The sequence below is a fragment of the Vicugna pacos genome, chromosome 1 (genome assembly GCF_048564905.1).
Source record: "Vicugna pacos chromosome 1, VicPac4, whole genome shotgun sequence".
NCBI classification, from domain to species: Eukaryota; Metazoa; Chordata; class Mammalia; order Artiodactyla; family Camelidae; genus Vicugna; species Vicugna pacos.
Genome location: NC_132987.1, coordinates 121,089,312 through 121,114,167, shown reverse-complemented (window position 1 = coordinate 121,114,167; position 24,856 = coordinate 121,089,312). Strand labels below are relative to the sequence as shown.

The 24,856-nt window shown below is 57.7% G+C and overlaps 1 protein-coding gene across 1 annotated transcript; it reads left to right on the top strand.

The window, feature by feature from the left end:
* The first annotated feature begins 312 nt into the window (after window positions 1-312).
* On the top strand, window positions 313-24,856 carry RIPK4 (receptor interacting serine/threonine kinase 4). Its single transcript, XM_031684105.2, has 8 exons — window positions 313-559; window positions 9,614-9,905; window positions 14,307-14,455; window positions 15,946-15,995; window positions 18,109-18,267; window positions 19,027-19,130; window positions 20,456-20,717; window positions 22,419-24,856. Exons 1-8 carry the CDS (start codon window positions 378-380, stop codon window positions 23,576-23,578), a joined length of 2,358 nt encoding a protein of 785 aa, XP_031539965.2. The 5' UTR covers window positions 313-377; the 3' UTR covers window positions 23,579-24,856.

Genomic DNA, 24,856 nt, shown 5'->3' with positions numbered 1-24,856 from the left:
GTTGGTGGATTGTACCAAAGTCAGTATTTACATTTTTCTTGTTTTGTAAAGTTTTCCAAAGTGATAGCACTGGGGAAAAACTTGGCAGAGGGAATTATTGTTTACAACTGCATATGATTCTACAATGACCTGTACACGCACACACATTCGCACACACGCAGGCCAGTGGCCGCGCGCGGCGCCGGGTCCTTCCCATGCTGGGCGTAGGCTCGGTGAGTCCGCGCGTCCCCGGCTGAGTCTGTCCCGAGCCCGGGCCCGGGGTGGGGGCGGGGCCGGCGGGGGGCGGGACGCGCGGCGGACGTGACGTCAGCGGGCGGGGCGCGCACCTGGGCACCTGGGCGGCCGCGGCGGCGCCGGGCGTCGGCTAGACGCGCGCGATGGAGGGCGAGAGCCGGAGCCCGTGGGCCTTGGGGCTGCTGCGCACCTTCGACGCGGGCGAGTTCGCGAGCTGGGAGAAGGTGGGCTCGGGCGGCTTCGGGCAGGTGTACAAGGTGCGCCACGTCCACTGGAAGACGTGGCTCGCCATCAAGTGCTCGCCGAGCCTGCACGTCGACGACAGGTCAGCGGCCCGGGCAGGGTCAGGGGCGGTGGCGCTGGGGCGGGCGGCGGGGCCCGGCCTCGCAGCGGCGGGCTGGGGTCGGGGTGCTAGGATTGCGGGCGTGCTCATCCTCTCCAGCTGAGTCACCTCCAGAGCAGCCTCGGAGGGAGGGCAAGCGCCGGGCGAGGCCGCGAGCCCCCGGCGGCGTTTGCGCCGCTTGCCGGGCCGGAAGGACGCGGGGGTTGGTTTGGCGAGCTCGGGGGCTCATTGCTCACGCCGGGGCCCCGGGCTGCGGCTCCTACGGGTGACCTCGGGGGCGGTGGGGGTGCGTTTGCCTAAGACGTTGTAAAGTGCCCGGTATTGTTACCTGGCTTCCGGTGAGCCCCAGGATTTCAGGGTCGCGGGCTCACCTAGCGCCTGGGACCCGCGCCCCTCGGAGGCTTGTCCGGCAAGCCCAGGACGCACCCGGGCGCTGCGGTCAGCGCCGGGCTTAGAAAAATTGCCATGTGGGGATCTGGGCTTTGTGAGTTAGTTAGACTCCGTTCGACTTACTTAGTAATTTACTTTGGAGCACAAATTGGTGTAAGGCGGTAATTATTACTGGGCGCCCGGGCTCTTGAGCCTCGGCGCTCTCTGGCTTGGGCCTGGCGGTGCAGTGGGGTCTGGCAGGCGGCCCGGGGGCCCTGTTCCAAAGCCCAGCGCTTCCTCGCTGCCCATTCGCCTTTTCGCTGACTTGATTTCGGCCGACCCTCTGGGGAGGGGCCTGGCACTAACCCGCTTTGTGGCCAGGCCACAGCGCCTCCTGGACCCCAGATTCCCGTCCAAAAGCTGGATTGCCACCTGCCTGTCCCTCCACAAGTGGGGTGCTCTTAATGACCCTCCACAAATGGGGTGCTCTTAATAAAGTTAAGTTAATGAAGTTAACCTCCGCAAGTTAGTGAAGACAGTTGGAAAGGACAAGAGCTGCCCCAGTTAAATTCGGACCTTGGGCTGTGGTCTGTGCATAATTTTAGGGGTAGGGTAGAAGGAGGCTCTTGAGAAACAGCTCTTTTTTTGGGAATGGGGGATGTTCACCATTTACAAAGGCATTTTAAAAACTGATTTATAAGCTTCAATTGAGCACATTTAAATTACTTATCCTTTGGTGAAATTTGCATCATACATGGAAGTTATGTGGTGTTTATGTTCTGTATGGAGACCCTCGCCCCCACCCCTTATACAGTCAGCCCCCAACACAAGGAGACTCAGGAGAGCATCTCCTTTTAAATCCTGCACAACCTTTGCTGTTTCAAGAGACCTGGCTTCTGATCCGGCCTCCAAAGCCCAGCTTTCCCCTGGTAGGACGGTGTTGACGCTCATCCCTGGACGAGGGCGCAGTCACGGTTGGGAGGAAGCCCCCTGCCCTCAGCGGCTTTGCGTTTCCATCCTGGCCTGTTGGTGGCTTTTTGCTCTAAGCTGCAAACCCACTGTTTCTTGGGAACTTCAGTAGGGTGGTGACCCATGTCGTAGAGATTTCACTAACTCAAAGGTGAGATGCTTGTGAAATAAGCTCTTACTGCCCTCTCTGTGCTTTGGATTCTGGGAAGTTCTCAGGCCGGGAGGGGCGCTGTGGTTATTTTGATGAAATCCAAACCACTTTGAAAGCCAGCCAGTGGTTAGATCCTGAAAGGCAGCACTCCTGCCGCCGCCGTGTGCGTGTTTTTATGCTCTTGGGGACACTCACTTGTCTGATGGAGTCTTCTGGCCGATTTAGTCGTCAGCGGAGCTTTGCACACCGATGTCTTGTGTTGGAAGAGCGCAGTAAACAAGCGTGTCCCCAGGCTGACTCATGAGCCTCCATCCCCGGAATCTGTTGTTCTCAGCGGCCGGGCCCTTGTTTCTTGGGTGGCCCAGTTGGAGGGAGGATTTCTCCACTTGAGGCGGGCCACTTAGGATCTTGCATAGTCTGGTTGAAAAGTGTTTTGTCCTTTACCTGGAAGGCCTTCTTGCCCTGCCCGAAACAGGCAGGTGGTGGCATGTGCTGGGCAGCTGGGTCCAGGTCAGCATCGCCCAACAGGAAGATGTTCACCCTTGGCACTTTGCCGGGCCGGGTAGAGCCGGCTGGAGTTCTGCATGAGCAGCCAGGCCGATTTCTCTGACTGAGAGGATGGTCAGACCCCTGCTCTTTGTAAAGAAAACTCTTCTAGGTTACTGATTGACTGCCTTTGGTCTGAGGTGCTCACTAGGCATTTGTGACAGTCCCGCTGTGGTGCAGGAGGAGCTGGTTGCGTTGGGTCTTGCGGGTTGCATCTCCACCCCGACGTGGTGGTGGTGCCACCCGTCCTGCCAGGTTGGGCAGGGTGGTCTCAGTGCCCTTTGATGAGCTGCCTGCCACCCTCACCCTTCTATCTGCAGGATGCTTCCTGGAGTGGGGAAGAGGATTTTCCCAGGGCTCCTGGGTGAAGCCCCCAGCCCTGTAGCCCTCCCTGCCAAGTCTTGTCTCACCCCCGCCATGAGGGCCTGGCTTTTCCTCTCCCAGGGTCTCCACCACTGGTTACCTGGGGACCCAGCACAGGTTCAGGTGTGGCTCAGACTCATTTTCACCAGCTGCTTCTCCCTCTGGCCAGACTGGGGCCTTCTGGCCCCTCGCTGCTTCACTGGCCCCCGTCTTCATGCCCCTCCTTGGCCACAGCAGGGCCTGATCCCTACCCCCAACCTCAGGCTCCTTGGAGTGGCAGGTGCCCCAGGCCACGTGGAAAATTACAGGGCTGCCAGGTCCCAGAGACTCCTTGAGGTTCCCAGGGGGCAGAGAAACGGCTTCCAAGTGGCTTCCATGGGCACTTCAGGGAGGTCACAAATGACACCCTGTTGGTCTGCATTCCCACTCCCTTATCGGCACGTCTGGTGGCTTCGGGGAGATGTGTGGCTGCCCTGGCTGACCCTCGTTAGGGGATCATGAGAGCTTAGGCAGGGTCTAGTGGAGGGGGGCATTTCCATTTAGGAGAGAACTAAGCCCCAGAGGCCCCGTTCCTCCAGCACCCACTCCTGCCGGAGAGGAAGCCCAGAATGCCTGCGCGCCGGCAACTGCTGCGTGATCGCAGCAGCTAGTCGGGGCGAGCCTGAGCAAACCCCGGGTGTGCAGGGACAGAGCTGACGATGGACAAGCCCGGTTCTTGTCGGTTTTAAAAATAGCAGTGTGGGAACCCCTTGCAGGCTCCCTGGGAACAGGACTGGATTGGTGCTCAGTCAGAGGGCCTGGCCGAGAGGCATCAGCTAACAAATGATTAAACCATTTTTCCTGCTGCCTCTTCCCAAAGGTGGTTCCCAGGTTTCTCCCTCTGAGTTGCTCTCTGTTAGCAGGCGCCCTTGCCCGCTCATGGTCCTTTCCCCTCTTCCCCCAGTTTCCCGCTGCTCTGCTCCCCCAGGGCCGTTTTCTGACCCTTCCAAGGGACATGCCTCCAGGAAGCTGCCTTCTCCCGTTGGGTGTCTTTGGTCTTTGGAATTTCTGACCGAGCTCAGAGGAGAACCCCGTGACTTCTCCAGAAAGTGTCTTTTAGAAATAATCAGCCTGGTTTTATGTCTCATATTTCTTCCTACCCAGATACCCTCCCTGGGCTGGGGAAAATACACTTTGGCCAGCTGTGAATAATAAAAAGAAAAACTGAACTGATGTCAGTGCTTTTGAGAAAGTATCTTCAACAAGCTGAACCCCGACTCGATCCCATTAATGCCCAGAGATTTGGCATCTAGGACCAAGGTGGGTGGGGCAGGGGTGCTTTCCCCATTCCTGCTGGGAAACAGACTTAGCAACCCTTCCCGCAAGGGAAGAGAGGAGATGTGTTTGCAGTGATTACAGGAGCGATGGTGCCGGCCCTGCTGAATTGTGCCCAGTCGTAGGAACGCTTTTAGCACGTCGCCATTTTGAGGCTGTTTAGTTAGGACTGATGTCAGTGGACTCGGGTGGCCTGGAACTTCACTCCCAACCGTACAGAGTGGGGTTTGATGATGATGCCGCCGATCATGACGAGACTGGGCGCCTGGGGGTCCCTGCGCTCCCCAGCCCGCGCCCGCACCTGGGCTTTGGGGCTGGTTTGAAAATCTCTCCAGGGCCTAAAGTAGTAATACTCATCACAGTAACTGATCTCCAGCTCCGTTTGTGTTGTTGTCAGCGTGAACCAGAAACACTGCTTCCAGGGAAAGTATATTTAATAACATACTTGATGAGAAATGATGCCATTGATGAAATAGCAGTGGTTTTATGTGTGCAAGGACTTTCCAGCTTTCTTCCGGCAGCTCCCGGAGAGGGCCCTTTCCAGGCTTAATTGAATTGCAGGTGCCACTATGTGTGTGGGGGTGGGGGCTGGGGGATGAGGGCGGGGGTCCCAGCAGGGTGTCCCAGGGGCAGTTGAAGAAAGGCCCAGAGGATGGGGTGGCTTGGATTTCAGCCCGGCAGTTACTGGAATGTAAATGGGATGAACATTTTTGTGCCACCCTTTCTGAACACAACCAGTGCTGGCTTTCAGGGGGTCCAGCCAACCTGCTCCCCAGGCTGGTGTGAAGCGGCTCCCTCTGTGTCCCCGGGATCCCCTTCCTCGCCCCAGAGGGGTACAGTCGCTGGCGGGGTCCTCTGCTCTAAGGCGTTTCTGACTGAGCTGTTGTGGAGAAGGTGGTTTATCCCTGGAAACAAGACTTGTTTTCCAGGATAGCTGGTTCTCCTCCACGAAATGTCTTGGGATGTGTGGTCAGTGGTGCTAAGCCTGCCTGGCCTTTGTTCCAAAGACAGCATGGGCTGACTTTTTTTTTTTTTAACTGAGGTAAATGGGATTCCTGTTTGGTGGAAAGGGCCTGGGGCAGGGGAGAGAGCAGTGAACTAGCTGAACTCTGCTGGCGGGGCTGGCGGAGGGAGGACTGATGTGCTGCCAGCGGCTCTTCAGAGCCGCCGATGAGCTCAGCCAGCAGAAGTCACCTGGGTTTTACGTATTACTCGCTTTGGGCAAATGGAAGCAAACACTTTATTTGCCAAGAGACTCAGAGCCTCACTTGCTACGACCTTCGGCCTCAGTGTAATTGACCTCGGCCTTAGTGTAATTGCACACCTCCTCACCGCTCAGGCAGGTTGGCGTGGGGGCCTTGCTCTCAGAATGCCCTGACAGCTCAGGGCCTCTAAGCCTGTGGGCTGGGAGGGCGCCTCCCACTGGCTTCCGGTGCAAGTGGTCTCTGTCCGTCCTGCAGGATGCAGGCCAGTGCCACAGTGGTGCTGTGCACTGGACTTACACTGGTGGGAAGCAGTGGCACACCAGCTCGTTAAATGAAAGGAACAGACATGTTCCTAAAGGCATAGGAACAGACAAATCACAAAACTGATTCTTTTTTTTCCTTTTTCAGTTTTATTAGCTAGAATTATTACAGTTTGACTGCACACACACACATTATATTGCATGTAAATACATATATACAATATACTGCACATTTTTTTTTAGTTTACATGTGTGTACTGATCATTGTTTCTAAGAATAGAGCGTTAGCTACAAAACTGATTCTTAAAATAGAAACCAGAAGCAGCAGCGGTGCTGATCCCCCTGCAGCAGCCTGGGGATGAGCAACAGCCTGCAGATGAGCAACAGCCTGGGGATGAGCGTCGGAGTGCAGTCAGTGTGGATGGCCGGAGGTTTTCCAGGAGGAGAAGGAGGGAGGTGGGCCCGAAGGTGCCACGCTCTCTCTGCTTCTTGAGTGACTGCCTTTATGATGCTTGACCTCCGCATCCTGTCCCTTCTTCTTTCAGATGTCCTTCGAGACCGGGGGGCAGGTCGGGGTCTGCCTCCCTATGGTCCTGGAGCCCAGCAAGCCCTGTGGCCACAGGGGAGGGGCAGGCCGGCTTGGGCCAGGCCCCTGAGCCAGCAGCTTCCGCAGGAGGGTGGGAGCAGCCCTTAGGCCCGGGGACCCCCAGGGGCTCTTGTGAGCATCTTACTTTCCACTGAGTGCTAAGAAAGCAAGTATGCTCAGCTCAGCTTTATTTTCAGTGATGTCAGGATTCACTCCTGAGACCTGTCTCACTCATTCCCGACCCCAGTGGGATTCTTTTGCTCCTTGAGCCTGTTCAGAACCACTCTTGTCCCCCACCCCAGTCCCTCCTGCTGCTTCCATAAATGGCAACCCCCCCCGCCCCCCTGCCCCGGGACTCCCAGTAGAGATCTCACCTTTGCTACCTCTCTCTTCTCAGCCCAGTCGATCACCAGCCTTCATGGTTCTGCCCCCACAGTGTGCCCTGTGTCTGGCTTCCTCCCTCCCCACCTTGGGCAGCAGGGCCCTGGGGACCACCCTGAGTGCATCATGGCCGTGAGTGGCCCCTGACCTGGGCTCCCGTGCGGGAGTGGGGCTCTGACCTCCTCGTGAGCCCTCGCTGCTGCCCTTGGCCCACTTGAGTTAGGGACCCTTCATTAAACCTCCCCTGGCCCCGCCTCTGCTTAAAAGTACTCAGATTTTCAGCTACACTTTTGTGTGTAATTTTCCGTCTTCTGCCCTAGAAGGTAAACGTCACGGAAGCGGGGAAGGGGTCTCTTTTCTCATCAGTTCTGACATCTAGCGGATGCTCAGTAAGTAACTGTCAATAAGTGAATTTTAATCAGATGCAGATCAAAATGAAAATAAATGCTGGGAGCACTTAAGTGGGCGGTTCCAGTCTGTTGTGGTTGGTTTTAAATTGGGCTGAGAATGCGTTAGCTCTGTACCAGGGGATGTCGCGGTTGGCACTCTTGGCAGAGGGGCCGTTTAGTTCCTTGCCTTGGGGACTGTCCTGTGCACTGCTGTGCTGGGAGTCGAGCAGCACTCCTGGCCTCTACCCACTGGATGCGGTGAGCAGCCCCCAGGTGTGACAACCACAGTGTCTCCAGGCAGTGCCCCATGTCCCCTCAGGGCCAAGCTGCCCCTAGGTGAGAACCACTAGTCTATACCCAGGGATCTTCTCGTGAGACACCCACCTCAACGAGGGCTCCCAGCCCAGGTGCAGGGGCCGGGCGGGCAGGCTGAGGTGGCCCTGTGGGAGTTTCCCCAGCGAGAGCCCGCACAGGCAGAGCTGGGTGCCACGTGCCGTGGGCTTTGGTGGACAGTGCGGTGCGGCTCCCCTTGCTGCCGACCTCCTCCCGGGGAGATGCTTTTGTAGCTGTAAGGGCAGCCTTGGAGCATGTTGTGGTCCCAGGAGTTCAGATCCATAAGAAACAGGCTTGTTTTCTTGGTAGTTTCAGATTGATGCAAGTGCAGGTGGGGTGGGCAGGTGCACCCAAGTTCTGGAAGAGCCTTGGGCCCCTTGGTGGGTCATGGGCGGGATGGCTTGTGTGGGAATCTGCATTTTGGGGGGTCCCTGAGGCCGTTCCAGCTGCTGCCTGCCTCAGTTCACAGCTCCGACGGCTGTGTGGTTCTAGACTGTTCTTTAGGAGCTTACGAGAAAGCAGGTTCCCAGCACCCGCCCAGAGCCCATTCTCTAGGAGCCGGGCCGGGAATCTGCATTTCAGCCAGCTCCCGCGTGCTCTCTCTGGTGCTTGAGCGCAGGTCAGGCCCTGTCCTGTGGGATTCGGCTTCTTTTCCTAAATGCACTCAGACTTCGACCGGTCATGATGACACTGACTGAGGCCCTAGGTTCTTGTCTGTGAAGCTGTGGGCTGCACCAGGAAGTGGCCTCAGACTGGGGTTGGCACACTTTCTGTGAAGGGCAGAGAGGAAATCCCTCAGGCCCTGCAGGCTGCAGGCTCTGTTACAGCTGCACATCTCGGCCTCGAGAGCAGAAGCCCAGCCCATCCGGACACTGGTGGGCGAGACTGCCTTCCGGTCAGTTTCTTTCCAAGACACACGAGGTTCCACAGGACCAGGCCACTCTGCCCCTAGGAGTGTCTCCCAAAGAACTGAAAGCAGGGGCTTGAACACATGTTTGAGCACCTGAGCATCCAAATGTACAACAGCATTAGTCACAGTAGCCAGAAGTGGAAACAGCCCAAGGGCCACCCGCAGGTGAGTGGGTAAACACAACGTGGTGTGTTCAAACAATGGAATATGATTCAGCCATAGAAAGAGTGAGGTTTAGGGGGAAAGGGAGAGCTCAGTGGCAGTGCTTAGCATGCATGAGGTCCTGGGTTCAATCCTCAGGACCGCCATTAAATAAATAAACTGAATTTCCTCCCCCCACCAAAAATTTTTTTAAGAGAAGAGTCAGGTTTTGATCTGTGCCCCAAAATGGATGGACCTCGAAAACATGATGAGTGAAATAAGCCAGTTAGTAAAGGACAAAGGTGCACGATTCCCCTTGCATGAGGTCTCCCGGGCAGGCAAATCCATAGAGGCGGAAAGTGGAAAAGAGGTTAGGAGGGGCTGGGGGGGTTACCGCTGGGTGGGTGCGGAGCTTTCCTTGGGGATGGTGAAAAAGCTTTGGGTGTAGAGAGATGATGGTTGCACAACATTGTGAGTGTGTGGATATGCAGCCTGTGAACTGCACACTTACGAATGATTAAAATGGTAAATGGTATGTTACGTCTATTTTACTACCACTTAAAATGGCTTTTTAAAAAAGGTGGCTTTGGGCAGCGCCCTGCAGACCCTGCTTTAGACCAGTGCTCCGTTCATCCCAGTGCGGGCTTGGAGTCAGGAAGGCCTGGGCTGGGATGGGCTTCGCAGAGAAGGCGGCGGCGTTCTCTGGATGGAAACTTCGTTACAGCGTTTAGACATACCTGTCTTCTCTTCCCTCATCCTAAGAGAAGGGCTTGCCAGCTTCAGCCCCCTCATCTGAGGCTGGAGCCCGCATGGGCTCAGTGCTCCCTGAGGCTTTTCAGGTAATAATTGGAATCTCTCTCCTCCTCACTTATAATACCCCGCGATGCATACGTGTGTTTGAATGGCTGTGGGACTGAAGACGTGGGAAGGCCCAGGATTTAACTACGCGATGTTAAAGTGAGCTCTGTGTGTGTTCGCGCTCACCTGCACTTGTACGTACCTGTACCTGCATTTTAGTAACTTTCTCAGCCGAGTGCAGTTGGTTGTCTCTTGGCCACGATGCCTCGTGTCAGTGGCTGGGTGACCACTGCAGGTTCCTGACACCTTTACCTTTTCCAGGGAGCGCATGGAACTTTTGGAAGAAGCCAAGAAGATGGAGATGGCCAAGTTTCGCTACATCCTGCCGGTGTACGGCATTTGCCGCGAGCCCGTGGGCCTGGTCATGGAGTACATGGAGACGGGCTCCCTGGAGAAGCTGCTGGCCTCGGAGCCGCTGCCGTGGGACCTGCGCTTCCGTATCATCCACGAGACCGCGGTGGGCATGAACTTCCTGCACTGCATGTCCCCGCCCCTCCTCCACCTGGACCTCAAGCCCGCAAACATCCTGCTGGACGCCCACTACCACGTCAAGGTAGGCGCGTACGGGGACCAGGTGGGGATGCTCTGAGGGCAGGGGGCAGGTACTGGGGAGGTGTAGTAACTCAGGGTCGGCATGAGAGTGGAAGGGGGCGCAGGTCTGCTTGTGGGAAAGAGGTGGAAGCAGAGGCCTCTCTGCATGAGGACTCCCGGAACCCCCAGCCTTGCCAAGGTTGGTATAGACACCACAAAGTGTGTAGCTGGCAAATGGACTCTTAGGAACATGAGTCGCTCCCCCAAGTCCTGCAGCAGGACTCTCAGTGCTGGGCGCCCTGGAAAAGGAGGTTGTGGGTGTGTGGACTCTAGCCTTAGTGGCTGTCCTTTGGAATCAGGTTAGAAAGCAGACTGTGTGGGCTGTCTCTGTGTGGCACCAGGTCAGGGCTGTGTTTCCCCGCCGTCGTTCCTGGGGTCGGGGTGGCAGGAATATCAGGGTGCTCTGAAACAGGCTGCGGGGTGTCATGGAGAGAAACTCTGAAGGGGTCCTTCTGTTCTCTTCATGCAAAGCCTGTGAGCTCTGTTCTTCCTGTTGGATAAGTTTATAAAGTAGAAAAGTATGAGGGATATTGTAGCCAAAACCCAGGAACCGGCTCCCGGAGTTGGCCCTTGTTAACATTACCAGGTTTGTGTTTCTTTGAAGATGTCTCTCCCTCGGAGGCTGTCGTGTCCTTGTCGTGGGCAGCATGTGGCATGGATTTTCCTACGTGGTGTTGTTCGCATGCTCAGGAGGCCCGGGTTCTAGGCTGGTCCACCGGCCAAGGTCGCCCATCCCTCAGGACAGCGAATAGATGGGAAGGGCCCGCTCGCCGTGGCCCAGGTCCGCTCTGGCTCACGGCGTGGGACGGGCTGTGCTATTCTAGGCTGCACAGCACTGCAGGCCCCCCTGTGGGCCTCAGGAGGAGGGGGACCTGAACTCCGTCTGGCCCTGCCCCTCAGCATCCTCCCCTGTGGAGGGAGGGCTGGGACGACAGCACACACATGGCTGCTTCCTGCACCCCGACTTTGCCAGGCACAGCGTCTGGCCGAGCCAGCCCATTGCTGGTGGGGAAGTCAGGTTTCACGTCGGACACTAATTGCGAGGTGTCCTTCAGGAGGTGTCGCTCACTAATAAGATTTTAGCCAGGAGCTGGAAGTGCCGTCCGCTAAAGTGAAGCAGAGAATTAAGAAAAAAGCGTCAAATTGGTGGCTCGCAGTCTGCCCGAGTTCTAACACGCCCGGAATCCTGTCTCCTTCTGGCGGAGTGCTGGCTCCACCGTCGCACTGGAACGCACCTGTCTCAGGGAGGCTGCTGCTGATCGCACCAGGTGCTCGGACAGGTGTGTCCGTAGCCGTGTCTCTCTGAGCTGTCTTTTCAGAGTCACCGACTGTCGTTGGCCTGGCTGGGCTTTTATTTCAACTCATTCCCTTTCCACTGTCCCTGCCACTCTCCTGACAGTCACGTGGGATGTCTGGAGCACGAGTCTGTCCCTCAGAGGACCGCAGTGCCTCTTCCTTCCAGCATCCTTCCCTGGAGCACAGCCCTGCCCTGGCCCTGGTGGGCAGGAGGGTGGCCCTGGTGGGCAGGGGGGTGGCCCTGGTGCTGGGGCCTCTGTGCCTGGCACGTGGTGGTGGTCGGCGAGGGCTGGGGCTGGAGGCGGGGGTATTTTGTGGCCTGTCACGGTCCTGTTGTCCACACCAGGACGTGGACCCTCGCCCAGGGCTGGGGCACGGCAGGGAGGCGCGTGCTGCTCGCCGGGCACCGGGCCGCTCCCCGCGGGGGCCGCCTCTGCGCGGGCTCTTGAGGTCCCTCGGCTTGAGTGCTTTCTCCTTCCTCCGCGCGTCGGCGCCCGACGTGGCAGGCCTGATGCTTTGTGGCAGTGTCAGGAAGTGGGCGAAGATTCCTTAAAGGACCTGGGGTAGCCAGGAACAGTCTCCACTGACAGGGAGGGGGTGACGCTGTAGCTTCGAGGGGGTGGCGCTCGGCACTGGCCCCAGGTTCCCGAGAGCCCTGAGAGGCTGGGAGTGCACTTTTCCGTGACGAGTCAGTCACACGCACATCCCCCTCAAACAGAAAATGTGTTTCCATGACGTGTTTGATCCTCAGGAGCCACTCATTGGCTGCCGAGGCCAGTGGGAATCTTTGGGTTTCTGGCAGTTTTTAGTTAGCGGTTATTTGAAGCAATAAAGCTTATAATCTGGAATCTTGAAATAAGATAAAAAGTTGTCACTCCACGACCCTTTCCCCTGGTCCCTCAAGATGACATTTTTGTCCTTAGGTGGGATGATTGGAACTGAAAATGCCACAGCAACCACCTATTTGCAAAATATATTAAAAGCACTTAATATGAAATTAATATTTGATATTAAGTATACTAAGTGTCACTGTTAAGATATTAATTTTTGTAAACCCTTTTTGAATTGATAATGAAGTAACTGGATTTAAAATCTCAGGCTGCTTTTGTGGCCCAGCTCGGCCACACCAGACTGTTCTCCAAGGGACACCAGGGGTCCTGTTCTCAGTGGTCCAGAATAGCCTTTCTCACCAGGGTGGCCCTGCCCTGCCTGGGCCTCTATGGGTGTCGTCCAGCCGGGCCTGGAGCGGGAAGGAAGGGTCGTGTCTTGGGGCCCCTGTGAGCACTGGCTCTGGGCACCAGGGCAGATGCTCTGTTTAGAGAACTTGTTTGTAAATTACAGGCGTGCGCTGTTCACAGGGGCTGCCACAGTGTCCCACAGTGTCCCACTGTCCAGAACCCCGGGGCACACAAGGCAGGCCCTCTGGGCAGGACGGGTGAGGAAGGGCAGGTGGAGAAACCCTGCAGGCCGGAGGGTTGGTGGCCATCAGAGAGCCCTGATTTCTGAGCTTGCATTTTGATGCCAGAGCTTTTGCATAGAATTTATGCTCATTTTCTTTTCACCAAGTGTATCCTGAAGCAGCTGGCTGTATGTGAAAATGACAGAAAAAAAAAAAGGCTGCCACTCCGGAGAGAGGGGTCTGCAGCAGTGCCAAGATCCCTGCGTCCCAGGCTGTCCTCGTTTGTGAATTTAAACGGGTCACACTGCCAGGAGTTTGGTTCTGAAACTTTCCTGCTCGTCAGACTGTTTCAAGCGTTATCTCATGTCGCTCTGTCCCCGTCCCCGAGCCGCAGGGTCAGGGTGATGGGCTTGTTTGGAGAACTGGCACTTCCCTTCCTAGAATGGAAAGCTTCTCGAAGACCTGAGAAAAGACAGCTGCCGGGGGCCCAGAAGCAGCCAGGCTGCCTCAGTCTCGTGGGCCACTCTCACGCTGGCTGCAGAAATGGGGTCCAGGTCCTGCCTGGCAGGCTTTCTTCCCGGCCACCCCGCCCCCCACCTCTTGGAGGACCGAACCCCCAGTCATAGATTCTCCGTGTTTGGTGGTGATGATGCCAGGCCTTGGGCTCACCTGGTGGGCAGGTGCGCCTGGAATTAAAGGCCTGACTCAGCCGCATTTCCGATCACTCCAGAGGTGTGTCCTAGGAGGAGCCCGGAGTTAATTAGAAGGCTTAGAAAGATCCACAAGCCTTGCAGGAAAATTTATAAAGAGGCCGTTTTCCACGTGGATCCTGAGCCCCTTAATGCCCGTGAATGTGGCCTAATCCCACACACGGCCTCACTGCCTCCGAGGGCTCTGGTTTACCCCCGGAGGTGGGGAGCTGGGGGGTGGTGGGCTGTGACAGCCTGACGTCCCCGTCGTGGGTTTCCCTGAGCCTTCAGGACACCTTGGCCTAAGGAGACAAGGAGGCGGAGGTGTGGGGGGCCCGAGCTGGGGGGTGCAGGTGCCATGGAGGAGATGTGTCAGACCTGTTGTTTGGCTGCTGTGGGTTCGCAGCCAGCAAGTGTCTGTTCATGTGATGTTCCAGGTGGAGGACAGAAGGACCCACCAAGGTTGTCAGTGTGTTTTGCTCACTTTAAAGGGCTTCTGAAGGCACATTTCCCTTTAAAGAATGTGCTGCCACCTGCCTCCTCCCCAGCTGCGGGACTGCACAACTGGTTTGTCTGAACACCTGAAAACTCCAAGGCTTGCTTCCTGCCTTTGTGTGACTCGGGCAGCCAGCCGCCAGGGCAGACGTGATGCCCGACAGACAGGCGTAAGGTTGTAATTCATGAGTCCCTCTCCTGGCGAACTCCTCCTTTAAAGTGTAACCTCTCCCCTGTTCATCATGCTCTCAGTGGCTCAGACTTGGTTCTTCTGAAGCCGGCTGTGCCTTCCTGCCTGCCCGGGGACGCAGGTGCTGGCTCTCGGGAGTTGCTTCCTGAACAAGCCTGTGCAGCCGGGTTAGGGGACTGCACCGCCCAGCACTGCCGAGGGGACACATTGATAAAACGTCCGAAAGCGGCCACCCGGGGTGCCTCGCTCGGGCAGCTGCCCATGACCAGCCTCGTTCTCACCGCTGTGTTACAGATTTCCGACTTCGGGCTGGCCAAGTGCAACGGGCTGTCCCACTCGCACGACCTCAGCATGGACGGGCTGTTCGGCACCATCGCCTACCTCCCTCCAGAGCGCATCCGGGAGAAGAGCCGGCTCTTCGACACCAAGCACGACGTGTACAGGTGTGTGCCGGGCGGGCGGCCCCGGGCCCGGCAGGGGCTCTGCACCCCGTGCCTCCTGCTCTGCCCGCTGGTCTCCCCGAGGCTCCTTACTGCCGTCAGATACGAGGTGCAGTCCCAGCAAAAGGGCTGTTGGCCGGTGGGTACAAGCTGCCCCAGGTTGACAAGAGAAAGTCCTCTGCTGTAGGTGCATTGGGCCCCGTGTGGAGAATGTTAACGGTTGGTGCGGTTAGAGCCAGGCCCGCCACCAGGTGGGCAGCTCCTGCGCTGCGAAAGCTTCGGTGTTTTCAGGAAACGTGGGCTTTGTAGCTCAGCTCCTGGAAGAACGGCTGCTTTAAGTGGTCTGTGTGTCTGTCTGCGTGTGGACTCGGGCTCCCAAGTCCAGTCCCCTCTGGCCCAGAACTGACGCTTCCTGAGGTCACTTGCCTGGGACAGCGCAGACAAGCTAGAGGCCATTCGCTTACTAGTGTCGGGGATCTCTGTGCTGGTGAACACTCATGAGTCACTGGTGCCTTCCTTCCCCAAGCTGCAAAAGTCTTAATCCCTCCACCTTTGTGGAGGAGAAGCGCGGAGGGCGGGCGCGAGCACGCAGTTAAGACCCTCGTCAGGGTTCTTGTCCCACCCGGGTGACTGTCACCCTAAGCTGTGCCTTTGTGTCACCGCCACCCTGGAGTCCCGGCCGACTGGTTTGACCACAAATGCTGTGCGTGTGCATAGCTAAGTTCTGAGCTGTATGTCTGCTGGCGAGCGGTGCACTGGGTGCTGGTCTTAGCTTGTGGGGTGTGGGGAGGGCGAAGGTCTCTGTTTATTTCAGAGTTGAGAATTTCAGCTTTAGAACCTGCAGATTTCAGTGAACCTTCAGTGGGGAATTCTCTCATCTTCATAGACAGCTGCTCTCAACCCCGTACAGGCTGGTAGCTCAGTGTTTGGACTTCTGGTTTTGTTTTTTATAAAATCTTCCAGATTGAGCTCTTTCTGGGTGTACCCAGCGTCATTTTACATATTACATGCAAGTCTAATTTCCAGCAACCAAAAAGGGCTCTGGGAAGCCCAGCTGGCCACCCCCTGCTCTCTTCCGTGCACTTTGATCAGCGGTCCTCGGATGGCATCTTACTGGGCAGGTTACAGGAGACGCCCAGAGCTGTAGTCAGCATCCTGATGCCCAGTGTTTGCGAGAAGATGGTGCAAATGAGGCCGACACGGCCGTTCTCCCCCCGAGCTGGTGGTCCAGGGACGGGGCTGCTTTCTTCTCAGGGTCCCTTCCTGCTGCTCGGACCGACAGCCCCCTGGGTAGGGTTTTGTCTGTCCTTTGACATCCGAGATTTCACCATGCCTTGTTCCACGGTATGGGTATTTGCCTGTTTAAAAAAATTCACAGAAAAAATTGTGGTGTCCCCCCACCTTCTCGAAGTCTCTGGGGTGGTTTTCCTCATGCTTGTTGCTGTGTGCGGGACATTTGAGGACGTGACCCTGACATGCCTGTTTCCTTCCAGCTTTGCCATCGTGATCTGGGGTGTGCTGACGCAGAAGAAGCCGTTTGCAGGTGAGTGGACGTGTCTGGGGTGGAGGGTGGCAGGGTGCACCCATCTCTCCCAGAGCAGAAGGGGGCGTGATTTGTGGTCCTTTCTCTGTGTGAGAGGTGCCTGCACACCACAGTCCCATGGTGGGAGCTGCTCTCGGCCGGGGAGCCAGCGGGACGTCCTGGAGGATGCAGGCTCCTGTGCCCCACCCAGCAGGTCTGCACGGAGAGCCAGGACCCACCTCATCACAGGCTTTTCTAGGTGCTAGCGAAGCAGCCTCATGGTGCATTTCACATGCAGGAAAAGGCACGGACCTGATGGGGTCTGTTCAGGGACCGTGTTAGGTATCAGCCAGCTCTCTTCTGTGTGTGTGATATGATACACGTAACGTGATTTGTCTGTGTCCAGGAATTTTTTTAATCTTCTCGTCTTTAATTGTACAGTACGTACAGTATACAAATTACTGTCTTAACTGTTTTAAGTGGATGGGTCAGTTGGGTGAAGCCCACTCACGTGTCGGGCGGCCGGTGTCCAGAACCGTGGGGCGGGTGTTGACAGAGGGGATTCCTCCCTCGGCCAGGCAAGCACCGCTCTGATTTCTGTCCTCCCGTTTCAGTCCCTTGACTTGGTTGATTGGAAAAGGCAAGTACTTTTTCTCCTCATTATAGAAAGATTTCCGTTTCTTCTACTGGCATTTCTGAGCTACTCACTAGTTTCTGGTTGGAAAAATGCCAGTCAGAGTCAGCGTGTGCCCCCAGGGCTGCTGGCCCCGGTGCAGAGCAGGAGCCAGTGCGGGGTTTGTCCTGCCTCCCTGCCGCCGCCTCTGCGGAGGTCCGTGGTCTGGACTCGCTAGCGCCGTCGCGGGTGGGCCAGCCTGCAGCCGCTCTCTGAGGGTTTCAGCGCCGCGGTCGGGCTCAGGATGGGAGCCTGGGGAGCCGAGGCTCCCGTGCTTTATCAGCTTGGCAGGCGGGGTGGCCAAGGCTCAAGGAAGCAGCTCGTGAGTCTCTCCCGCCCGTGTTTGCCAGCAGACGCTGCCAGGTGCCTCGGGTCCTTTCACTTTATTCAGAGGACCCGTTGGAAGTCTGAGTTGTGGTGGAAACCATGTATAGAGAGTTATTGCACAAGATTTAACGGGAAAGTGGAACAGAACATCGGAGTAGGATCTTGGCAGCCGTCTGTGACTTTGGGCCAATTTTCCACCCCTGCTGACTGGCGTCTGCTGCCTCTTGGGAGTCCCCGGCCGTGGGCGTGTTGGGAACAGAAGCCACAGTCCAGCTTGGTGGGTGGCGTGGCTTTAGGCTGAGCGAGGTCTGTCCACTGAGGGTCACCTTGGGCCCCTCGTTCTGTGACCATGACTGTGATGAGGGGTCCATGCATGCTCGTGCAGGGGTTGGAAAGGAGGACAGGTGGGGCCCACGTGGCAAATTGCAGGGGGGAAGACCCTCGTCTGCACACCCCAGACCTGAGGAGGCTGGGAGTCTCGCACCGTCCCTGGGGCCGGCTTCCTGTGGAGCCCAGCGGGAGCCCTGTGCTTCGGGGTAGGAATTGAGGAAGACTTTTTCGCCATTGCAGGGAGAGTCAGGCCACTTGGGGGCTGGACGGTGTGATGCCATGGTTTATAAGTGTCCCTCCCTTTGGTTGTGCTGTGTGTTTTTTGCTGGTGTATCACGTTTGATTTGGCCCTGATGCCTTGGGAGTTTTTCTGAGAAATGGGGAAGTAATGCAACATCAACTTATTAAAATACATTTAAACACTAAGGGAAAAAAGGCGGGGGTGGCAGGGCAGGGCTTTGCCACCTGTCTCGTTAGGTCGTTTTCTCCTCCGAGCTTGGTTTTCCTCTGAGTTCGACGCCTAGAGAGGTCTGCCCTGTGATACGAGGCCGTGACTCCGTGTGGCCCATCACAGACAGTTTCTAGAACCTGGGGAACAGAGGACAGACGTGCCCCGCGAGGGGAAGGATTAAAGAAAGCTCTGTGCTTTGAAAGGAAATGCGGTGTCTCCGCAGCGGGCGCCGGTGAAGATGGAGCAGGTGGTGCGCCCCACACTTTCCCACAGTCGGCGCTTCCTCCCGAAGATAAGAAATCCGGCCTCCAGCCCCGTGGAGCTGCCCTGACTTGTGCGCCTTCCCTTTGCAGATGAGAAAAACATCCTGCACATTATGGTGAAGGTGGTGAAGGGCCACCGCCCGGAGCTGCCGCCCATCTGCAGACCCAGGCCGCGCGCCTGCCGGAGCCTCCTGCGCCTCATGCAGCGGTGCTGGCACGGGGACCCCCGCGAGCGGCCCAGCTTCCAAGGTGAGCACCCGGGGCCCCTGGAACAGTGCTGCTTGGCTGTCCTGCTGCTGCCCCAGGTGACAGAGCTGATGGCCAGGACTGGGGAGGCTGTCTGGAGACAGGCACCAAGGTGAGCCAGGCACCAACAGGTGGTGCTCACCTGTGGCACCTGCCTGTGGTCAGCTCCAGCTGTCCACCCCGGCATCGCCTGCCACCCCTAGGACCTGTACTTGGTGTTTCCGGTCCAGGTGCAACAATGCATTTTTTTAGGGATGACGTGACCACTGGCCTGAGGCTTTCTTTGTGTTTCTCTTGGGGCACATGTACTGTTTGGTTAGCAAAGTGCTCCTGACGTGGCTGAAATTGATCCCTGCCTTTGAAGCTTGCGGGGAAAACAGTGTGGACGAGGTGGGGGCCCCGCATTAGATGCTGGCGGCCCAGGCTATCCAGCTGCCACTCTGATGGCTGTGACCAATGGGACTCCCCGGAGGAAAGCTGCTTTGGGAAACAGGAACATAGTGGTTCTTCCTTGGAGTCTGGCCAGACCCTGCATGTTGTTGCTGGATGGGGGGCCCTGCTTCGGCCCAGGTAGAGGCCCCGGGGGTTTGCTGTGAGCTCAGGTGGGGCTGGCAGCGTGGGGGGCTGCAGTGCTGACCCGGCAGGAGACTGGGCGCCTCTGGTGCTGCCTCTCTGTCCTCGGCCGAGGTCGCACGTTTAAATAGAGAGTTCGTGGAAGTCCTCGTCCAGGTGATACACCCTTTTGTGTTTTCTCCCCAAAAGAAATTACTTCTGAAACTGAGGACCTGTGTGAAAAATCCGACGATGAGGTAAAAGAGGCAGCCCAAGACCCAGACGTGAGAAACGCGCCGGAGCCCGCAGGCGAGGTGAGGGGCTTCACGGGGCCTGGTCTCTGCAGCATCGGCTTCAGGGCTCGAGTCTCTTCTCTCTGCAAGCGCTCCTGCCCGTCTGGCCCGCTCGCCCCTGTCTGCCTCTGAGCCCCGTCCCGGGCCGGCCGGCCTCGTGCTTGCTGCCTGGGTGAGCCGGCTGCGGGGCCCTGTCTCAGGGCAGGGGGCGGGTCCAGGGCACGCTGGCTGCTGATCGGCCTCCTGCCCAACTGCGACCTGTCGTCCCACCTCCTGTCTGTGGTTTCAAAAGAGCAGTGGGGCCCGTGCTTGATATTAAGTGCCGCTGGCTGGATGCTCTGTGAACCAGGGGAGCCAAACGCCCCGCTGGGCCAGGCTCGGGGGGGCCTGGGTGTCTTCACGCCTCAAGGTTGGAGATCTGGCCGCCTCCTAACTGCTCGTGAATGTTTTGCTCTATAAGTGCAATGCGGGTCACGTGAAGTGTGATAAGAAATTCTAATTATGCTCCCAGGTAATAAAACTTGTAAAATGGAGCCTGATAAACTAACTTTATAAAGTGTCATCTGGCCTTACACCTGGGAGAGAGCTAATCGTTTATGGTGTGTCCGCTTGCTGAGCACGAAGGGGAGTGTGCATGAGGTCGGAGGGCAAAGGGGCGGGAGGAGGGGACCTGGCCCCAGATGAGGAAGGGAGGGGCCAGTGAGTAGGTGTGATTCGGCACCAGGCCACCCAGCGGGAGCAGATCCGCAGTTCCCAAGAAGGGGAAGATGTGGGCACAAGTGGGCAGAAGTAGGGAAGAGTCATGAGCCACACTCAGATTCTAATCCCTCACCAGAGGTCTGCCTTCCCTGTTAGGAGAGAGCCTTTAACAGGGCCCGTTAGGACACACTGGGTTGGAGCTCCGTGCTGGCCCCGCAGCTGGGCCCCCACCCCCACCCTGGCCCACAAGCAACCCCCAAGCCAGACTCACAGGGTTCAAAGGAGAGTCGCAGGTTGTCGGGGACGCAGTTCATTTCTTTCATTTCCTACCAGCGCTGACCTGTCCTGGGCGGCCCCAGCCAGCACTCAGGTTTCATCACTTGGCAGCTTTTTCAGGTTTTGTCTGATGACACTGTGGGCCTCGCCAGCAGCATGATGCAGAGCGTCCCATTTTTGTCACTGTCTTATAAGTTCCCCCATTGGGTGGACACAGCTTGGGGTCCCTGGCTCCCGGAGCCACGCATATGGTAACAGGAGTTAAATTCCCAGTGTGGCTGGCGGGGGGCCCTCGGGTTTCCCCGCCATCCTCTGCACCCCCGTTGGGGCCCTGGAAGAAGCCTCATGCCCAGCCTCTGCTCCTCTTGCAGGCGCCCGTGCCCGCCCCGCCCAAGCGTGCCTCCGCCCCGCCCTTCGACAACGACTGCAGCCTTTCCGAGCTGCTGTCCCAGCTGGACTCGGGCATCTCCCAGACCCTCGAGGGCCCGGAAGAGCTCAGCCGCAGCTCCTCCGAATCCAGACTTCCTTCGGCGAGCAGCGGCAAGAGGCTCTCGGGGGTGTCCTCGGTCGATTCTGCCTTCTCCTCAAGGGGATCGCTGTCCTTGTCTTTCGAGCGGGAGCCTTCCACGGGCGGTGAGCAGAGGACCCTTCCCCTGGGAAATAACAAGCTTAATTATGGGGCTGGGGACCGGGCAGAGCGTGTGACTGTTAAGGATCAGGCATCCGGTTTCTTGACCCGACAACAGTTCTTCCTTGTTTTCTCCATCCCTTCCCTCATTGGTTTTGGGTGTCAGTGCAAGCCCAGAGATGCTTGCCAGCAGGCAGGTGTCACTTAAGTATACAGGGAACAGGCCACACCCCCTGGCTGTGCAGAAGGGTCTTACCTGTGGCAACACCCAGTGCAGGGGCTGACCTCAGGTCTATAGGTTGAAGAATCTGGGTTGCATCGAGGGAGCCAGTGGCTGTATCGAACCCCACACCCTGGAGACCTCTCTGTCTTCTGATGTCAGCCCCGTCGCCCCTTTCTCAGGCAGTGCTAGGTAAATGCCCACTTTCTTACTCCTGGGCTCCCCGATGACTGGAGCCCTGCATGATGGTGGGAGAGTCATCCTTGGAGGCTGCAACTCCCTGGTCCTGTTTATACAGTTTGGGTTTTATTTTCTGAAGGTGCCTCTCCCTGCCCCACTCCAGGCACTGGTCCTGAGGTGTGGGAACTGTCGCTCCCTCACTGCCCCTGCGAGGGCGGGAAGGGAGGTCTCCTTTCCAGGAAGAGAACGGGATGTGTGCCCCCAGGGCCGCAGCGCAGGGGCGGCCAGCGGGTCGCGGGAAGACCGCGGCCGCCAGGAGGAAGAGGAGTTGTATTTTCTGGGGAATCAGGGGATTCCCCCTGGAACGAGGATTTCTGCTAGATGCCATGGGCCTCCTGGGATTTTGGAGTGGAGGGTTTGGGATGAAAGAGGGCACTTCAGGTTGAGGGAACACCTTGCAAAGACACAGGTAGAGAAGGCCCAGCTGGACTGGCGGTAAGCAACCAGCGAGGAGGATGAAAAGAAAGAAGTACCGTCTCCCCTGTGGAGAAGAGTGTAGAACTTCGTCTCAGGGCCTGATACCCTCAGTGACATGTTGTCTTCGTGCTTAGAGCGTATCAGTCACAACCCAACTCAGCAGCCAGTGTGAGAACCCCAAGTCCAGATGGGGTGACTCCCATTTCCTCAGTGCACCCCCGCCGACCCCTCTAATGCAAGGCCCCTTGAGAATGTTTCATGGAACGGCATCTTGTTTCATGCAAATAAGCACCCAGACAAGGTTGTGGGATCTTTTATGTTAAATCAAACCTTTCCATCATGAAATGGGAGGCTCAGTCCTTCGAGGGTTATTCCAGAAAACACGCCTTCGTGATGTTGCTGAAAAAAGTGGCATTGTTTGGAGGTTGGGCGGGGAGCAGGCTGTGGGCTCTGGAGGGGTGCCCCGGGGTGGGAGCTGCCAGCCCTCTGGTGAGTGGGGGGCTCCTGCCCTATCTGTGCGCCTGCCCGCCCGCCCTCCCTCCCTGTTAGCCGTCACTGCCATTTCTGAACAGCATTAAGGGCCTGAGTTATACATCCTTTAATCACAACCCTGCGGGATGGCTAGAATGAGTTTTATCTTGCAAATTGACAAAAGAGCACCTTGAGGACTTTGATTGGCCTGCCCAGGATCTCCCCAGTAGATCTTAAATTAAATCAGAGTGGCCAACACAACAGTTGAGCAATTTCAGTAGACCACGGGGCAGCGTGGGCCACGTCAGGACACCGGCCAGGCCTCGAGACCTGACCCGCGGCTCTGCTCTCCCTGCAGATCTTGGCACCACTGACATCCAGAAGAAGAAGCTTGTGGACGCCATCGTGAACGGGGACACCAGCAGGCTGATGAAGATCCTGCAGCCTCAGGACGTTGACCTGGTCCTGGATGGCGGCGCCAGCCTGCTGCACCTGGCCGTAGAGGCCGGGCAGGAGGACTGTGTCAAATGGCTCCTGCTCAACAACGCCAACCCGAACCTGACCAACGGGAAGGGCTCCACCCCGCTGCACGTGGCCGTGGAGAGGAGGGCGCGGGGCGTCGTGGAGCTCCTGCTGGCCCGGAAGATCAGCGTCAACGCCACAGACGAGGACCAGTGGACAGCCCTGCACTTCGCGGCCCAGAACGGGGATGAGGGCAGCACACGGCTGCTGCTGGAGAGGAACGCCTCCGTCCACGAGGCAGACTGCGAGGGCCGGACACCCATGCACGTGGCCTGCCAGCACGGCCAGGAAAGCATCGTGCGCATCCTGCTGCGCCGTGGTGTGGATGTGGGCCTGCCGGGGAAGGATGCCTGGGCACCGCTGCACTACGCCGCCTGGCAGGGCCACCTGCCCATCGTCAAGCTGCTGGCCAAGCAGCCGGGCGTGAGCGTCAACGCCCAGACGCTGGACGGGAGGACGCCCCTGCACCTGGCCGCGCAGCGCGGGCACTACCGCGTGGCCCGCATCCTCATCGACCTGCGCTCAGACGTCAATGTCTGCAACCTGCTGGCACAGACGCCCCTGCACGTGGCGGCGGAGACGGGCCACACGAGCACCGCCAGGCTGCTCCTGCACCGGGGTGCCCACAAGGAGGCCGTGACCGCGGAGGGCTGCACCGCCCTGCACCTGGCATCCCGCAACGGGCACCTGGCGACCGTCAAGCTCCTGGTGGAGGAGAAGGCCAACGTGCTGGCCCGGGGGCCTCGCAACCAGACGGCGCTGCACCTGGCCGCCGCCAGCGGGCACTCGGAGGTGGTGGAGGAGCTGGCCAATGCCGATGTGCTCGACCTGTCCGATGAGCAGGGGCTCAGCGCGCTGCATCTGGCCGCCCAGGGCCGGCACACCAAGACGGTGGAGACGCTGCTCCGGCACGGGGCCCACGTCAACCTGCAGAGCCTCAAGTTCCAGGGCGGCCACAGCCCCGCCACCACGCTCCTCCGGCGAAGCAAGACCTAGCCTGCTGCCCCCGGAGATGGGGCCCCTGTGGGTTTCCTGTCCCAGCATCGTGTTCTGCTGCAGGGACAGAGTGACACTGCACGGGTAGCCTGGGGGACACGACTGAGTGGACCGTCGAGTGGCAGGTGGCTGCTGACTCTTGCTTGGCACCCGCATGGGCTTGGGCGTCATGCTCCAGTTGAAGTTGGTCCGGGTGCACCTGGCTGCCCACCCATCAGTGTGCCCAGTGTCAGAGGGACGCTGGGTCGCAGGCATTTCATCACACTCCTCTGTCTGATGCCGGTCGCTCGGTGACAGAGCCACAAGTCCGCCCTTCTTGAGCGGGGCCACCTGCGACTGCTCGGAGCGCACTGTCGGGGAGGCGGGTGCGGGAGGAGCCGAGTCCCGTATCTCCATCTGCAGCGGCGGGCAAAGAAGCCTGTTCAGAAAGTTTTTGTGGGATTCTTGTTTCGTAGAATATCTTTAACAGGGGAGCAGGGCCAGCTGCTGCTTTCGACCTGTTTCAAAACGTTCCCGTCGCTGGGTAGTCCAGTCGGTGAGAAGTGAGTGTCAAGTTATCAGCTGGTTTTTAAAACACAAAACCAGTCTCGTCACCAGCTCTTTTATGTCCCAGTTTGTCCATCCGCCAGTCCTCGGGGGCGTCTGCACACAAGTAGCCGACAGCGCTGCCTGCCCTTGTTTGGATGCTGTTGCAGAAAACCTTTGAACTCTTAGGAGTCAAGTGTGCACACGTCGTGGAGCGTCCACTTCCGCCCCGCCTGGGACCCAGAGCAGTGTTGTCTGGTCAGAGCCCCAGCCGCCGCTCCTGTCTTTTTCTTCCCAGCTCTCATTTTTGGTAAGGCGGTGGCTTGTTCTGGGCGATGCTGTTCTGGGATCTCTCAGGGGGTTTCTGACCCACTTTACAAACACTACACTGCACAGGGGCCTCAGCTTTTGGGATGTGACCCCTGAGTCGGCTCTAGGAAGCAACCTTACAGCCTGGGACATGGAAGCCCTGCTCCTTCGTTGTGGGAGCCAGTTTGCGGCAGGACCCGGCCCGCAGGCAGACCCGCCCGTGGCCTGCTGTGTGAAACAGAGATTGATGTTAATGTACCGTGTATGTTAACGTGAGTCTGTGGGCAGGATACGTCTTGTCTATGACAGGAGACATCCAGGCTGCTTAGAACTGGCTATGTTTTAATACGCCTGTGCTTTTAATATGTTACGCTACTGTTACTTGTAGAACATGTGGAAGGAAAAAGTTCTGTTTGATGTCAATAAAGCTAAGTTCTCTTCCTA

Bases quoted from the DNA above. Each gene is read 5' to 3' on its own strand.
- RIPK4 (XM_031684105.2), top strand. From the start codon at position 378: ATGGAGGGCGAGAGCCGGAGCCCGTGGGCCTTGGGGCTGCTGCGCACC. The intron at 9,906-14,306 runs GTAGGCGCGTAC...GCTGTGTTACAG, and splicing joins ACGCCCACTACCACGTCAAG to ATTTCCGACTTCGGGCTGGC. The intron at 19,131-20,455 runs GTGAGGGGCTTC...CTCCTCTTGCAG, and splicing joins CGCCGGAGCCCGCAGGCGAG to GCGCCCGTGCCCGCCCCGCC.